Raw genomic sequence first — 16,908 nt, 5'->3', positions numbered from 1 at the left:
CCATGAATCTAGAGGCTGCGGCACCGCGGTGCCCCGCCATAGACCTTCCGACACACAATGGATGGGAATAAATTCGACCTTGAAACTGGTGAATTTCATAAACACGGTCTTCCGCGGCGGAACGGCGTGTTGTTCGTCGCTCCAAGAATCGCCGGTGCGGATGAAATTGTTATTGTTTTTGTTTTTTTTCTTTCTTCTTTTTTCAGGTAAAACAACACCAGTCCTCCGGAAGTCGATGTTCGCCGCTTGTTAGGTTAGATTATCTTGCACTTTTTAACGACGTTGCAAAGATCGGAGTAGGACACCGACAGGATATGAAATAGCGCTAATATTGTAGAGATTCGTTTATCGCTGGATTCAGGATGGTGAAAAACTCCCTCGGATCCGAGTGGACACACGGGTCATCGCGATGCACGCGCACAAGTTATCCACCGAAATTTTTACACTCCGCCGCGATCGTTCCACAGAGATGAATATCGGCGATCGAAATATCGGATCCGCGTTCCCACCGTTCGACAAAAATCGTCGCTTCCACCGTCCCCGAGATGAGGAAGAGAAAAAAGATGTCGGCATTGTCGGCGCGCAGAATTCGTTGTAGAAAAATCTGTGTAAAAATTGAGCCGGGAAAAAAAGCGTGTAATTATACACTCCTTTCATGTTCGTGGCCGTTCGGTTTTTCAGGCGGTGGAAAAATTTGCCATTTTCGAGGGGACGGGTGAAAAAAAAAAAACCGACAAAACTTCCGCCGCGTTCGTCGCAGTCTTCGGAGCATAACGCAGATATGGATTCGGAATCGTGGTGCGAAAGTGAGAGTGAGAGCGTGGAGATTACGATTCATGTATATTATTTGTGCGATATACCTACCTGTATATATAACCGGTAGATAGCAGTTTATAACTTTCCATGAAGCAATGTACGTGTATAAGGTACGCGTATAATGTGCAAAGGCACGAAAAATACATTGTCCGGGTACTACGTACGTACCTGTATCAAAGGTATGCGGCGACGAACGTAAACTCTGTAGATAAATTACTGTGTTTAACATTGAGACATCCTACGACCACCGACGCGAGCGAATTTCAATGCAGGTGTAAGCGCAACGCCGCTCGTTGTAACGCCGGTGTGTAGATTTCACACGTACTGCCACCCGTACACAGAAACAATGTGCATGCATAACTTGCGCGTGTATCACCGTTACACACTGTACAGTCGATTCTTGCGTAATACGAAAACGAGCTATCGACGTACGGGGTGGTTGAAAAAATCCAAAAAACGATATCGTGACCGGAGATTACCAAATTTTCGCGATTCCGACAAGTTTTTGGATCGTCCGGTTTTTATCGAACGAAAATTGTCGCTCGTTTCAGTTTTTGATGAATTTTCGAAAACTGGCCGGCTCATTTATTCCTTTTTTGTTTTCTCATTTTTTTTTTTGGTCACACCGCATTTGCGATTCTCGCCTGGGATTTCGCTCGAGACTCTTGCAAAAAGTTCTGAGGAATCGAAGAAAGAAGAATAAATTTCGTCGAGCGAAAAATGACGTGTGTGAGTAAAAATTCCCGCCGGCTACGTGAATCCCCGCGTATCGTATACTTCGGCGTAATATCGTCGGAGGATGAGGAGGTCGTTCACTGCGGTGCAAGATTGCTAATGATTCCCAATAACGATGAATATACATGAAACCGATTATAAGCGTAGATTGACCTGTCCCAATCCGGCTGTGTCGTAATATTTAATCGAGATACGTGTTCGGATGCGTCAGAACTCATCGCGGGAATAACCTCGACCGATCTGATTTTTACATAGTCGGAATGAGGTAAAATCCGATTAGAACGCGCCCTTCGCGGAATCGCGAAGGTCGACGATCGTCTACCCTCGAAAATCGAGCGGCTACGACGAATGCTTTCGCCTCTGAAAATCGCCGGGACTGTTCAAAAAATGTGAAACTAAAATTTTTTCATTTTTTTGCATTAAATTTTTTATTCCGCAACGTTGCCCGAATCGGTGACGAGAGAAAAAAAAAAACCGAAAGGTAAATTAACCGATGACTGAAATGAGGTAATCAGATTCGAAAGAATTATACAAAGTTTCCAATTATAGAGAACAAAAAAAAAAAAAACAAACAAAAAAAAAATACCCAAACTGGATGGGAATATCCGTACCGTGATTTTGAGCTACTTGCGGCTACTTTCACACGACAATTCTGGTGTACGAGGTGATCGAACCGATTACGTGATTTTCAGGAGCATAAATACATGGTTCCTCTTTTATTTCTCTCTTATTCTTTTCATTTTTTCTTTTTCTTTTTCTTTTTCTTTCTCTTTTTTTTTCTTTGCAGAGAAATCGGAGAACATTAACGTCAAAATCGAACGTTCGATTAATAAGTTACCTGTAGTAACTCTACACAATACAAGCGTACTCCGATCGATTGCAGCGCTGCGTTGGGCCCAATTTGCCTTAAACTTTCTCATTTTTGTTTGCCGCCTCGGGGGCCTGCAGCATAAATTGTAATACCGTAGGTACGTACCTACCGACTAAACGCGTGCATCGCGTGCTATAAAATAAATGACTCGCTTTTAGATCTTTCTAATACGTGAAAGAGAACGAATGAGAAACCGATAACATCGATACATCCACGCACGGCTCTGGGAGAATGTGAATTTTTTTTGGGCCCTATTTTCAGCGCAGTTGTCGAAAACTAAAAAACGAAAAACAAAACAAAAAAGGAGAGACACCTCAACTTGCCCAACGGTACATACAGGCGACACGCGAGCTAACGTCGATCCTTTCGAATATCTGAATTTTAAGGAGAGAAACAAATGAAATGAAATCGTGAATCGAGAGTCGTCATTGTCGCGATCGGAATAAAGCGAAAGAAAAAGGAATGGAAAAAAGAGTAAACTCGGTTGTGTACATTTCGCATTCCAGGTAACATAATTTCGCCGCGATACAGGTATACGTCACGGTGCACGGTCGATCGTGTTTACGGCAGAAAATACACGGGTATGTTCGAGCAGAAGGCGTCATAATATCGTCGACCGCAACGGTAATAACTATTAAACCGAAGAATCTTGAACCGAACACGTAACCGCATCGCGCGCCGTCTTCCGAGAACGATCCCCGAAATTATCCAAACATCCGAAGTTATTGAAAAAGAAAAAAAAACATTTGCACGATTATTTCCGACGAGGAAACTACGTATTTCGGGGACTCGGACGACGCTGACCTCCGCGAAATAGACGAAAAATAGACGAAGATATCCCCGCTTCCGAATTGTCGTAGGAAATGAAAAAAAAATTTGCTGCAATGTTTGTTCGCTTTTTCAGCTAATACTATTCGGCGATGATTCAGCGTCGGAATTTACAGAAAAAAAGTCGTCAAAAAAAAAACAAAAAAAGGGTGGAAGCGTCGACAGCGGTAGTCAAGTCTGCACGCACCGAGGACCACGTGAGAAAGAACGGGTATCCATCCCTACTTAACGTCAGAGATCGCGAGGCGGGAACGATCGAGGACGTCAAAGTTTGCCAAACTGGGAATCGCGGACAGTAAGTGGTCCGACTTCGGGAGAACAGCACCTGCACACCGCGTCTACTCCCCGGAGCGCGCCTTGTCAAAACACGGCTACGGAAGGAGGAAAATCGGCCGATTTTTTTTCTCGCTCCTCATCCTCGTCGCTCGTTATCGGTATAATACCGCACGTCGCATGCGGCAGAGCCGCGGTTTTCGACCAGAACGGTTACCGGGATTGCGGCCGGTAGCTAATCAACGATCGTCATCGGCCGATCGTAATTCTCCGAATTTTTAAACCCGTTACCCGACCCCCCCTCCCCCCTCTCTCTGTGCACTCGCCTCATGATCCTTTTATCGCCGAAGACTACTACCGATTTTTAATCGCGCGCGACTCGAGGATCGGAATCGGCAAAAGAATCGGCAAAAAAAAATCGGCAAAAAATCGGCGCCGATCAGACGTCGCCGATTGAATCAATTCCCGTCGAGATGAGAATGACACAAGCGGACCGAATCGGTTGATTCAAAGATCGCGAAAATCGGCACGGGACCGATCGAAATCGTTTAAAATTCTCGATGACGTTAGTCCACTGTCAAAAGTGAATCTCGTCGACACTGGTGAACAGCTGAGGCGCGTCTGGTTCGATCTGTCAAACGATTTCGGCAGCCGCGCAAACGATCGGAATTTCGGATCGGCGGTAAAAATACCCCGCGGATCCGACGGTGCAGGTCGCACGTGCTCGGCTAGACGCCGGCCATATTGGATTACTATGTGTACACAAGTGGATACGTGAATTTCAAATATTATTGTAGCAAAAAGTATTCGATTATCCGAATTGTGGCACATCTGGATAACCCGATTAGATCATCCGGATCCTTGAGTCGTTCGATTGCCGTCTTCTGTCGAGCGACTGTTTCATTTCGCCGTTAATTTTGGTGCGACACGATTTGAGAAGGAACCAAAAAAACGAAGGCGATAAAAATCATCATGGTATCGCGACAGGTGCGTAGGCGATACAATCGCTCCTTTTTTTCTTCGTCTGTAGTTTTTTTAAGCATCCAAGTCCGACGAGTATCGTGTAAATAGATATCGAGGTGATCCGGTTACGGGAGAAGAATGAAAAATAGAGGAAGGACGCGTCGTTCGGTTTTTCTATTCGTGCGTTTTGAAATATTATCGGCGCGTTTTTATTTCCGCGCAACGGGGATCGCCGGGAAACTAGTCGTCGGTCGACTACGAACGACGGAGAGAAGGAGAGGAGGAAAAAAACAAAAAGAGGAAAAATCGGCGATAACGTTTAACGGCCGGTAGATAAAAATTGTTCGTTGAATTCCGCTCACCCTTGCAATCTTTCATCCGACAGCGTAAACTTTGAATTGCAATATTATCACCACGGTTGAAACAAAGTTAGAAGCGCCGCAACTGGCGCGTTGCACGCTGTAAAATACCATCGCCAGCGCGTTATGGTATTCGTCTGGCATTGGAATTAGAAAGTGTCCAAGCGAACGATTCTCGGCCCATATTCCTAAACTCCTTCGATCAAAACGCGCCTATAATTTCCCTCGGAAATTGTCCGATCATCCCGAGTCATTATCGTTTTGCAATCGCGTGTTCGATGGCCCAAAAGCGAGTAGAAAAACGATCGGCGGTCAGCAATTTTTTTGCTTCATTTTCGGAACTCAGAAATTGAAATCGAAGTCCTTATTATCCTCGCTCGGAGCCTCCAGGGATCTGGTCACTCTCGGGACTTTTCGGTGCCCAGAGGATGAAAAAAAAAAAGAAAGGAAGCGATAAAACCGGAAAAAAAGCATAAAAAAAAATAAAACCAACTCTTCGTTAATGATGGACTGCGAAACGGAGAGAAGGATGTATGGGTATACGCGGGTTGCGTCATGCGAGCGGATAACGTTCACGTGGAACACCTTCTACCTCGTGTAAAATAAAAAAAAAAAATAGAAAACGGGAATAAAGAAACAAACTGAGGGGAAAAAAGAAAAACTTTTTTTTTTTTCTTCTTTTCAATTTGTTCAATGAAAAGTTTTCACCGTTCTCACAAATCCACTTTGTAGATGTACGGAAAGAACGAACGTACACGAGCAGAGAATAGATCGCGTAACGGATCGACGATTGGTGAACAAAAAAAAAAAAAAAAGAAACATTGTTTTTTTAAGGTCGGAAAGCAGAATCCAACGTTTCTCGATGACGACGGAACGGGGATCACGGATCTCGGCAAGGTCGGTAAACTCGTCAAACTTTTGGTAAAGTACGTTTTTCAGAGTCCTAATTTTTCGCGAACCTCCCAGGAGATCCAGAGGGACTACGACGGGCCGAATTTCGGATCTTACGACGAACCAGGAAAAAATCCCGGATCGACGCTGGCGCCGAAGGAACAACTGGTGGGTTTACCGGAACCGTACGAATTCCCCTCGAGATTGCGAACTTCTTTTTTTTTTTTTTTGCTTTCTCGCGATTCCAGCGCATCGCCGAAGTAGGAGGAGGAGACGAGGAGGAACGGGCGACCTGGGGAAACGGTTTGGAGTTCCTGATGTCCTGCATAGCGATGTCGATAGGTCTCGGCAACGTTTGGCGTTTCCCGTTCACGGCATACGAAAACGGAGGCGGCGCCTTCCTCATCCCCTACATAATAGTCCTCTTCGTAATCGGCAAGCCTTTCTACTACCTCGAAATGATCATGGGACAGTTCACGAGCAGGTCGTCGGTAAAAATGTGGACGTTGGCGCCCGGATTCAAGGGGGTCGGATGGGCCCAGATGGTATCCATGCTGTCCGTCGGGACCTACTACTGCTCGCTGATGTCCCTCACGCTTTTTTATCTGGTGAAAAGCTTCAGCGCCGAATTGCCCTGGTCGACCTGCGCCCCGGAATGGGACAACTGCGTGGACTCCGTGAGGTCGAACGACTCCGTTGTATCGGCGAAGGACAACGCGACCCTCAGAAGTTCCGCGGAACTTTATTTCACGTGAGCGAAATTCTATCTCTGGGGTCCCGCGCGCGCTTTTCGTCGGCAACGACGTCAGCCGTTTTTCCGTTCCAGGAAGACCGTGCTCAGGGAGAAGGAGAACATCGACGACGGAATCGGACTTCCGGACTGGCGACTGACCGTATGCTTGCTGTTCGCTTGGCTCTGCATATTCGGCGTACTCGCCAGGGGGGTCAAGGGGTCCGGGAAGGCGGCCTACTTCCTCGCCATATTCCCCTACATCATAATGATAGCGCTGCTGATAAGGGCGGTGACGTTGGAGGGCGCCATCAACGGGATAATATTCTTCATAAAACCGAATTGGGAGAAACTCTTCGATCCGAACGTCTGGTACGCCGCCGTGACGCAGTGTTTCTTCTCGCTGAGCGTCTGCTTCGGCGGCGTGGTCATGTACTCTTCGTACAACGAGTTCGATCACAACATATACAGGTGAGATTTGGGCGGTGATGTTTTGTCGAAATAACGTCCTTTCGTCGTCTCCGTTTGCTCGTGCCCGCAGGGACGCGATGGTCGTCACCACTCTGGACACCTTCACGAGCCTCATAGCCGGCTTCACGATATTCGGTATACTTGGAAATTTGGCCCACGAATTGGGTACCGACGACATAAGCAAAGTGGTCCGCGGCGGTACCGGATTGGCTTTTGTCTCCTATCCGGACGCAATTGCCAAATTCTCGATACTCCCCCAGGTGAGATTTTTCCATCCGGAAAACGAACGCGCATCCTTCGGGAATCCCGCCGTTCATCGATCGATCTTCTCCCCAGGCATTCTCCTTTCTATTTTTCCTGATGCTGTACGTCCTGGGTATCGGAAGCGCGATCGCACTGGCCGGCGGCATCAACGCCGTGATCTGCGACCAGTTTCCGAGCTGGAAGTCCTGGCACGTCGTCCTCGGAACGTCGCTCTTTGGTTTTTCCGTAGGAATGGTCTACTGCACTCCCGTGAGTAGAGCGCAGGAATAACGAGGATCGCGACGCCCGATTTCGATAGATAAAGCTCGATCCTTGATTTCAAGGGCGGTCAATTCATCCTTGGGCTCGTCGACTACTACGCGGGGTCCTTCATCGTCTTCGTGCTCGCCACCTTCGAGGTCACCGGAATCTTCTGGGTGTACGGCCTGGAAAATTTCCTGGACGACGTCGAGTTCATGCTGAACAGGCGGCCTTCCGTTTACTGGAGGATTTGCTGGGGCGTCGTGACGCCGTTTCTTCTGGCTGCTATCCTCATCTACACCATCGCCATTATGGAACCGCTGAAATACGGCGGCATTCCGTATCCAGACAGCGCCCACGGTGGGTTTCATCGCGTCGGGAGAGAGATAAATCGGTGAAATTGGGATCGCGATCGAGCGAATAAATTTCTGAAATCTGTTTCAGCCGCCGGATGGTTAATGATGAGTTTCGGGGCACTCCAGATTCCATTTTGGATGATAGTGACGATGATAACGAAGCGTGATTTGGGATTCTCCAAGGTGAGCGAATATCTGAGATCCCGGCAGTTTCTTGTGCCGTCCGCAGATAACGAAAGTAAAACCGTTCTTTGAAAACCGTTTGCAGATGATTTCAGCGACTTTCGAACCGTCGAAGCAGTGGGGGCCAAAGAATCCAACGCGACTCGCGTCCTGGCGCGAATTCAAGGAACGTGCGCGGAAAAGGAGAGCGGACAGAACGGCTTCAAGGCCGAAACAAATCCTTTACGTTCTCTTGGGCCGCGAGGACAAACTGTAATTAACTTCATTAACCTTCGACGCCAGGGCCGTGACCAGGATTCCGACGAAGCGATCAAATGATCTTCGTGATTCGGAAATTTGTCCCGAACACGATAGAAGTAGTGCAAAAACTTTTTTCTTAAAAAGCACAGTGATTTTGACGACGAGAAGCTCTTTGTTTAGAATTAGTATACCTACCGTGTAGACCTCATGAACAAAGAAAGAGAAAAATGAAAAATGCCTAGTGTTGATGGAATCGAAGCGTGATCGGTGACAGTGTCAGTGATGTGTCTTCGAGTCAAACTACCAATCAAGTTCAGCGTAAGTTTGAATTGCAAGACAAATACCAATCAAGTTCAGCGTAAGTTTTAATTGCAAGACAACTACCAATCAAGTTCAGCGTAAGTTTGAATTGCAAGACATCTACCAATCAAGTTCAGCGTAAGTTTGAATTGCAAGACAACTACCAATCAAGTTCAGCGTAAGTTTGAATTGCAAGACAACTACCAATCAAGTTCAGCGTAAGTTTGAATTGCAAGACAAATACCAATCAAGTTCAGCGTAAGTTTTAATTGCAAGACAAATACCAATCAAGTTCAGCGTAAGTTTGAACTGCAAGACAACTACCAATCAAGTTCCGCGTAAGTTTGAATTGCAAGACATCTACCAATCAAGTTCCACGTAAGTTTGAATTGCAAGACAACTGCCAATCAAGTTCAGCGTAAGTTTGAATTGCAAGACAACTGCCAATCAAGTTCAGCGTAGGTTTGAATTGCAAGACATCTACCAATCAAGTTCAGCGTAAGTTTGAATTGCAAGACAACTACCAATCAAGTTCAGCGTAAGTTTGAATTGCAAGACAAATACCAATCAAGTTCAGCGTAAGTTTTAATTGCAAGACAACTACCAATCAAGTTCAGCGTAAGTTTGAATTGCAAGACATCTACCAATCAAGTTCAGCGTAAGTTTGAATTGCAAGACAACTACCAATCAAGTTCAGCGTAAGTTTGAATTGCAAGACAAATACCAATCAAGTTCAGCGTAAGTTTTAATTGCAAGACAACTACCAATCAAGTTCAGCGTAAGTTTGAATTGCAAGACATCTACCAATCAAGTTCAGCGTAAGTTTGAATTGCAAGACAACTACCAATCAAGTTCAGCGTAAGTTTGAATTGCAAGACATCTACCAATCAAGTTCCACGTAAGTTTGAATTGCAAGACAACTGCCAATCAAGTTCAGCGTAAGTTTGAATTGCAAGACAACTGCCAATCAAGTTCAGCGTAAGTTTGAATTGCAAGACAACTGCCAATCAAGTTCAGCGTAGGTTTGAATTGCAAGACAACTGCCAATCAAGTTCAGCGTAGGTTTGAATTGCAAGACAACTGCCAATCAAGTTCAGCGTAAGTTTGAATTGCAAGATGACTCAACAGTCCATACATTCCATTGGTCGGTGACCTGCACTGCAGTTATTACACACTTGAACTTAAAAATTGACATTGCTCGACCAGTTTGAACATTTTTGATCCGATAAACGAATCAAGCGCTCTTTACAAAGTGTGTCTGCTGGGAAGATTAGGCATGAAAAAGTTGACACGATTCAGGTACGTAAGTCTTCTTGAGTTAGCATTTTTTTTTTTCTGAAGAAGGCCTGCCAACTTCAATCCTGACGTTCAACTTTTCCAAGTTCCTGACTCCGTCAAGCCGTACCTGAACGACGATAAATACATTTCTTCTAATTTATAACAGATCTAATACTCGACAAGTGGTTTGGAGTCGGTAAATACCGTAGAACTGACGCGCTATGGGGTCCACTTTTATATTCATTGCAGAAGCAAACCATTTTGTACGATTTTAAAAACGACGATAAAAACCTCGAGAGTATCGAAGTCGATTCCGGATTAATAGAATTTCAATGAACATCACGAGTTGAAAAGCAGGCGCTTTTCCAAGGCACTCGTTTGATCGGGTAACGCTAGAATCGATCACGGCCTTGCAGTCCGACTGACACAAAAAATCCTTGAGCACAGCTAATCTACATAAAGATTTATTTTTGCATACGCTTTTATACACCTATACATATATGTAATAACGTAGTTAGATTCTACGATATTTTATTTTCAATCAAACGGCGCACAGCATCCCATCGATCGAGATTTATTTAATCAAAATACCGCGGTGAGAATATATATTTTTACTTTCGAAGACACTTTCTAGTTTTTGTTGATTGAAAAGTTTTTTGTTCTTCCTATACGACTAGCATTCCAATGTATATTTATTGTAATATTCCGATCGCTCGAGCATATTATGTACATCGACCTACGACGCTACCTCCGCGCAGAGATTGGCGAAAATTAAATTCTCATTTTCCATTCTTCCATTTTTTTAATCCACGTAATTTACATTGAAAATTTTTCAATTTTTTCGGAACTGAAAAATTCGATTCGAAGAATTGTTCATTTCGTTTTTGATTGGAAAGTTTTCAATATAAATTACATGGATTGAAAAAAATGGGTAAATTGAAAATGAGACATTTTTTTTCTTGCCGATCTCTGCCTCCGCGCTCAAAAATGACACATGAAATTGAGAAAATAATTTTTACATATCATACATGAAATACATGAGTATTTTAAAATTGTATCACGGATCGAGTTTATAGAATAGTAATAAAAAATATATATATATATATCTAGATAAAATGTTATACATATAACCTATTTTTGTAAGAATGATACTTGCGTAATGTCGTAGTCTAGCAAAAGAAAAATCATCAATAATAATCAATTGAATTCCCGTTCACCATCTACCGTATTACACGACGGTAGATACGTATTCGCCTCGAAGTCGTCTGTGAGAGACCCGCGGTAAAAATTGCAGTATTTAGTCCGTTTCGAGCTCGATGTAATTCCAGTCCTCGACTCCCTCGTTAATTTTCCCTTCTCCGTCGTAATCGTCTCCCTCGGAAATCCCCAGATCGAAGCCCACCTGCGGGAAACAGGAGCGAGTAAAAAGGATCAAGAATTTCAGGACCCGAAGGACCTCCTCCATTTCAATTTTTTTTCTATTTTTTGTTTTTTTGTTTTTTTGTTTTTTTTCCCCGCGTCGTTCGCCAGTTCTACCTCAGTCCGACGTCGTTCTCTTTCGGCCTGAACTTCGGCGTCGAATTCCTTCTGCCTCTGCGATCGTTCTTCGCACATCTTTTTGAGCGAGAAGAGAGAGAAACGAAAAAAAAAAAAAAACCGATGAGTCAATTTTTTTGGATTATGAGGAATGAAGACGATTCGGTTCGTCGGTTCGATTGTTCGGCGATTTCTTTTTTCTCGTTACCCCTACCGACTGTCGACTCACGACCACCAACCTTGTAGTTGAGGAGCCAGTGACCGAGATACTCGGTCGGATTCCTCGGCTTTTTACTGAGGACATCGCGGAGGGCCCGGGTCAACGGATTCCTGAATTCACTCATCAGGTAAAATCCATCCGCCGTCATCGCGGCGGACGAGGATAACGATTTGCAAGAAGTCTCGTCCGAACTGTCCTCACGCCGTTCCGTCACAGCGTTGCACATTCCGAGTAGCAGGGCGATGTCCCCGTCGGTGAACCCCAGCGCTTTCAACAGCCTTTTGCGAAGTAGGAGAGAAGAAGAAAAAAAAAAAAACGAAAAAAAAGAGAAATGTCAAAATCCTACCGGCGATTTGTATTTCGTTTTACCTCACCTGATCAATTCGTCGGTGAGACCGTGGGACAGAATCTTCTTTATCAGGTCGTCGCTGATCCCCTTGCTCCTGAGTAGATCGGCGATGTCCTTTTCGAGGTCTCCGGATTTCGCGCCCTCTTCTACGGATATCAAATCCGACAAACGCAGCGCGGCCGATTCATCGCCGTATTCTAAATCGGTGATGTCCTCGCCGTTCCTTATTCGGCGTACGTCCTCCGGCTCCGAACCCGAAAGTCTCACCGAATCGTTCTTGAAATCAGGAAGAAGAAACATATCGAGGAACCCGCTTCAAATTTTGCGACGAAACGAGAAGGTGGGAACGGTTTTTTTTTTTTTTATAATAATTACTTCGCGATCTGCTCCGCTCCTCGAGAGCAATGAGAGCGAGGACACGAGCATCTCCCTCAATTGTCTCTTGGTGTAACGTCCGACGGTGATCTCGACGTGTGGACCGATTTTCTCGATCACAACTTTTTCCGGCGTGTCGTCGGGCCGCTCGGATCTGGACATTTTTCCTTGTCCTTTCTTTGGTCCTTGATGAGTAAATTCGTCGATACCGAATATCCTTTTCTTCTCTTATTTTCCCCTTCGGCTTATTATTCTTCTTCCTCTTTTTCTCGCGGTATTTGTCTATCTCGCGATCCGCAAGGAGGTTACGCAAACAAACGTTAATCAGAAGGCCGCGAGGGTTCGGATTTCAACGAGAGTGAGAAAGAGAAAAAAAAGAAAAAAGGCAAAGAAAAAACTTTTTTACATACGTGAATACGCGACGTTCATTATCTCGTGATTCACGACTCACTTCAGAGTTATCTAACAAACCGTGCCATCCCGTGCCCCTCTTTTTAGGAGTATGTCACTTTTATCTAACACTTTTACTACACATTTAATCGCGTCGAATACAATCTTGGCACATCATCTACCCGAAGAGGATCTTTGATCAAAGATAATGGGATAGTCATTCAACTATTCGGTCTCCGCAGTGCGAATGGATCTTATCCGAAAAACTATTCTTAACAATTCGCATTTCGGTTTTGCCAATTTTCTCTCTTTTGCCTTTTACTGCCAAAATTTTTCTCACTCGTCGATTCATTTTTTCACATCTGACTTTTTCACTTTTTCACTTTTCGTTCCGGCAACCGCCCTCGCGACTTTGAGAAAGCGAAGACAAAAAAAAATAAAAAAAAAAAAAAAAAACGAAGAAGAAAATAATAATAAAACCGTTATCGTTTTCGTTTAGTTTTATAATCTGATATATTGGGAACGCAAAATGATTAACAAGATAAGCGATGCTCGTCTCATCGTTTCGTGAAGTTTGCCACCAGTTCGTTAATTGTAGTGGTCGGGTTAACTGTCACAATAGAAAAAAAAAATTTTTGTCACGTGGGAACGCGATCGTCAGGTGGAAGAAGGATCAGGACAATCGGACCGAAAACGGCCAACGGTAAGAACTCGAAAGGTTTTTCAATCTCCGTTCATTTTTTTTTTTCTCCGCATTTCGCCTCTTCCAATAAGAAAAAACGAGAAACAAAAATCGAAAATAATCGCGATTCGCGCGATTCAAAATTCATCTCAAGACTCGCGAGGATCGGTGGGTCGAAAGCGTTTCTGGAGAAACCGAAGCAAAGACAGAGAAAAAATAAAAATGACGCATAATGTCCAAAGAAAAATAATAATTCGAAGTACGTACGATTTCCGATAACGTTCGTTTTTTTTCTTCTCGCTATTTTTCAATCTACAGAGAAATTTTATTCCCGTGCGAGTTATCGCCGTTGTAATTAACAATCGGTGTGTATTAAAAGTCGGAAATCTTCTACACGTATACAATACGAGCTGAATTGAATGGAATCATGTCTGAAAAAAATGATTGATCGAATATCGATAATTCGTACACAGTCATCTACACTCGATGCGGTTGGGAGCCCCCCCCCCCGTTGGATCATTCGACGAGCATTGACTGTAATAGCAAAATGGATGACAATGAAAAAAAAAAAAAAAACAAATGACGACGAGCTGCGCAGGAAGGCAGAAGTTTCGCGTTGTAAAATAGTTGTTTGTTTTTTTTTTTTCTTTTTTCTTTCATTGTCATCCGCGGCAAGCCGTCGCTCGAACGTGAATTATGAAATTTTTTTATCGGACACGTATTACAACAACAATTGTTGATATGTTAAAAATATCGAGGGTACAAAAGTAATAAATTTTGTAGCGCGTGCAATAAAATGGGATCAGGAAGATCGTCGTGTCGTAAATTATTATCGCTTCAATTATTTTCAGCGACAAAGTAGAGCCGTTGACCTCAGCGCCCTTAGAGATCGTCGGCGTTCGTTTGAAGAGGAAGTGGAAAAAAACTCGAAAAAAAAAACTCGAAAAAGCAAAAAAACTCCGCGATGGACGGAACGACGAATTTCAGCTTCGAGAATGACCAGGCTACAGGTTTCGACGCCGTCGAAAAGTCTGGGGGAAACGACGGAAAATTTTCGCAACCGATTCCGGACGGCGACGACCCCGTCGCTCGCGGAGACGGCCAATCGGCGGGCGCGGAGAAAAGAGCGACTTGGGGAAACAGCGTGGAGTTCGTGATGTCCTGTATAGCGTTGTCGATCGGTTTCGGCAACGTGTGGCGTTTTCCGTTCACGGCATACGAGAACGGAGGCGGCGCCTTTCTCATACCTTACGTGATAGTCCTGCTGTTCATCGGCAAGCCTTTCTACTATCTGGAGATGATCGTCGGGCAATTTTGCAGCTCGACGCACCTGAAAGCTTGGCGAATTTCGCCAGGTTTCAAAGGTAACGGAGGACGTTCGGCCGCCTGGACGCCGACGTCGTCGAAAAATTGAAGTCGACGTCGCCCCGGTTAGCGACAAAACTATCCGCTCCGCTTCGTTCCAGGCGTAGGTTGGGCACAGACCTTCTCGCTCACCATACTGGCCACCTACTACTGCTCGCTGATGGCCTTGAATTTGTTTTACCTGTTCGCTTCGTTCTCCTCCGAACTCCCGTGGGCCTACTGCCGGGACGAATGGGGCGACGATTGCGTGGATTCGGGAAGCGGAAGGAGCAATTTCACCTGGACCAACGAAACGACGAACAGACGAAGCTCCGCCGAATTGTACTTCACGTAAGTCTCGTTCTTCGCGCCGAGAAAAACCGGAGGTTTCACGATTGCCGCGTTGATCATTCAGAAAAGAGGTCCTCAAGGAGGTGGACGACGTGGACGAGGGTATCGGACTGCCCGACTGGCGTCTCACCCTCTGCCTTCTCGCCAGCTGGCTGACGATCTGCGGCGTCCTTTCGAGGGGCGTAAAAAGCACCGGGAAGGCCTCCTACTTCCTCGCCCTGTTCCCCTACGTCATCATGATCGCTCTACTGATCAGGGCGCTCACTCTCGAAGGTGCGATGAAAGGCGTCCTATTTTTCGTCTCTCCGAACTGGATTAAAATTATCGATCCCCAGGTATGGTACGCGGCCATAACCCAGTGCTTTTTCTCGCTATCCATCTGCTTCGGATCGATCATCATGTACTCCTCCCACAACGAGTTCAGGCACAACATATACAGGTCAGTGGATCGCCGCGCGCGCGCGAAAAAAAATTAAAAAAAAAAAAAAATGGACTCGTCCTCCCTTCGTTGACGATCGGCTCGATCGACTGATTCCAGAGACGCCCTTATAGTGACCACCCTCGACACGTTCACCAGCATGATGGCCGGCTGCACGATATTCGGTATACTCGGCAACCTCGCCCACGAAATGAACGTAGAGATAACCACCGTTGTCAGAGGTGGTACCGGACTCGCCTTCATATCCTACCCGGACGCGATAGCCAAGTTCAAAGTTGTGCCTCAGGTGAATGTCGACCTTCGACGACCTCTGAAAAAATTCAGATACCCGGAACTGATTTTTTTTCGATACGATTTCCCGCAGCTCTTCGGCGTACTCTTCTTCACCATGATGTTCGTACTCGGCGTGGGTAGCGGCGCCGGCATGAGTTCGGGTATAATAACGGGCGTTTGCGACCAGTTTCCGAAACTGAAACGTTGGCAGGTGGTCGTCGCTACCGCCGTCGGCGGTTTCTGCGTCGGAACGATATACGTCACGCCGGTGAGTCCGCGAAGGACTTTTCCTTTCGAGGTCGGTTTAGCGGCGACGGTAACGAGGAGTAACCCTCCTCTCGTTTCAGGGCGGACAGTTCGTGCTCACTCTGGTCGACCACTACGGAGCCTCGTTCATAGTCTACATCGTTGCCACCTGCGAGATAATCGGCATCATGTGGGTATACGGTAAGTGGGCGGAAAGAATCCTCGCCGAAAATTTCAGCCTTCGAGCCGAAAGGACTTTTTTTTTTCAAATGATCCCGGTTCTCCTCTTCGCTCATCCAGGACTGGAGAACGTCATCGACGACGTCGAGTTCATGCTGAAGTCCAGGCCCGGCGTCTACTGGCGATTTTGCTGGTGCGTCCTGATCCCCGTGGTCCTTATCGCCGTGTTCGTCTATGTGATGATCGACATGGAGCCACTGACTTACGGGAACGTCGAGTATCCGAGCGTAGCTCACGCCTTCGGATGGACTCTGGCCGTCCTCGGTGTCTCCCAAGTACCGATCTGGATGATCTTTGCGATCCTGAAGCACAAGAGACTCCCGTTTTCGGCGGTGAGTCCCGCGAGCTTTCCTCAAAATCGAACAATCCTCGAACTGTCGATCTTCTTTTTTCCAGATGCTGGCGGAGGCCTTCCGTCCCGCGGACACTTGGGGACCGAGGCTACGTCACGATCGTCGGGACTGGCTGACCTTCAAGGAGGAAAAATCGTCGCAAAGACGGCACGAGCGCGGCCATTGGCTCGCCCGAAAATTGCGTCTCCTCTTCAACGTGGGGGAGAACAAAACCGAGGACTCGAAATAGGCGAGAAAATTCGGAGACGTCCGATCCGGAGAGCCGTTAGTTTTTTTTTTTTTTTTGAAGCGAGTCGTCGAGTGAGATGGACG

The 16,908-nt window shown here is 45.8% G+C and overlaps 3 protein-coding genes across 4 annotated transcripts; 2 read left to right on the top strand and 1 right to left on the bottom strand.

Annotated features, from left to right (window-relative positions):
• Nucleotides 1-9: 9 nt before the first annotated feature.
• On the top strand, nucleotides 10-9,555 carry LOC105683950 (sodium-dependent nutrient amino acid transporter 1-like). Its single transcript, XM_020851161.3, has 10 exons — nucleotides 10-4,510; nucleotides 5,680-5,742; nucleotides 5,812-5,904; nucleotides 5,985-6,487; nucleotides 6,563-6,937; nucleotides 7,008-7,197; nucleotides 7,274-7,450; nucleotides 7,525-7,801; nucleotides 7,886-7,980; nucleotides 8,066-9,555. The coding sequence occupies exons 1-10, from the start codon at nucleotides 4,496-4,498 to the stop codon at nucleotides 8,234-8,236; spliced, it is 1,959 nt and encodes a 652-aa protein (XP_020706820.2). The 5' UTR covers nucleotides 10-4,495; the 3' UTR covers nucleotides 8,237-9,555.
• An 862-nt stretch (nucleotides 9,556-10,417) lies between these two features.
• LOC125501015 lies at nucleotides 10,418-12,450 on the bottom strand. 2 transcript variants are annotated; one of them, XM_048655577.1, is made up of 5 exons: nucleotides 12,279-12,450; nucleotides 11,929-12,179; nucleotides 11,574-11,832; nucleotides 11,335-11,412; nucleotides 10,418-11,200 (listed from the first exon to the last, which is right to left on the bottom strand). In XM_048655577.1, exons 1-5 carry the CDS (start codon nucleotides 12,438-12,440, stop codon nucleotides 11,096-11,098), a joined length of 855 nt encoding a protein of 284 aa, XP_048511534.1. In that variant the 5' UTR covers nucleotides 12,441-12,450; the 3' UTR covers nucleotides 10,418-11,095. The 2 variants fall into 2 exon arrangements, with proteins under 2 accessions (XP_048511534.1, XP_048511535.1); XM_048655578.1 differs by lacking the exon at nucleotides 11,335-11,412.
• A 780-nt stretch (nucleotides 12,451-13,230) lies between these two features.
• LOC105683949 (sodium-dependent nutrient amino acid transporter 1-like) lies at nucleotides 13,231-16,906 on the top strand. Its single transcript, XM_048655574.1, has 9 exons — nucleotides 13,231-13,371; nucleotides 14,202-14,714; nucleotides 14,817-15,045; nucleotides 15,110-15,484; nucleotides 15,584-15,770; nucleotides 15,849-16,025; nucleotides 16,105-16,204; nucleotides 16,304-16,575; nucleotides 16,640-16,906. Exons 2-9 carry the CDS (start codon nucleotides 14,315-14,317, stop codon nucleotides 16,823-16,825), a joined length of 1,926 nt encoding a protein of 641 aa, XP_048511531.1. The 5' UTR covers nucleotides 13,231-13,371; nucleotides 14,202-14,314; the 3' UTR covers nucleotides 16,826-16,906.
• Nucleotides 16,907-16,908: the final 2 nt, after the last annotated feature.

This window comes from Athalia rosae, chromosome 5 (genome assembly GCF_917208135.1).
Source record: "Athalia rosae chromosome 5, iyAthRosa1.1, whole genome shotgun sequence".
Lineage (NCBI taxonomy): Eukaryota > Metazoa > Arthropoda > Insecta > Hymenoptera > Athaliidae > Athalia > Athalia rosae.
This window is presented reverse-complemented; position numbering and strand designations above follow the sequence as displayed.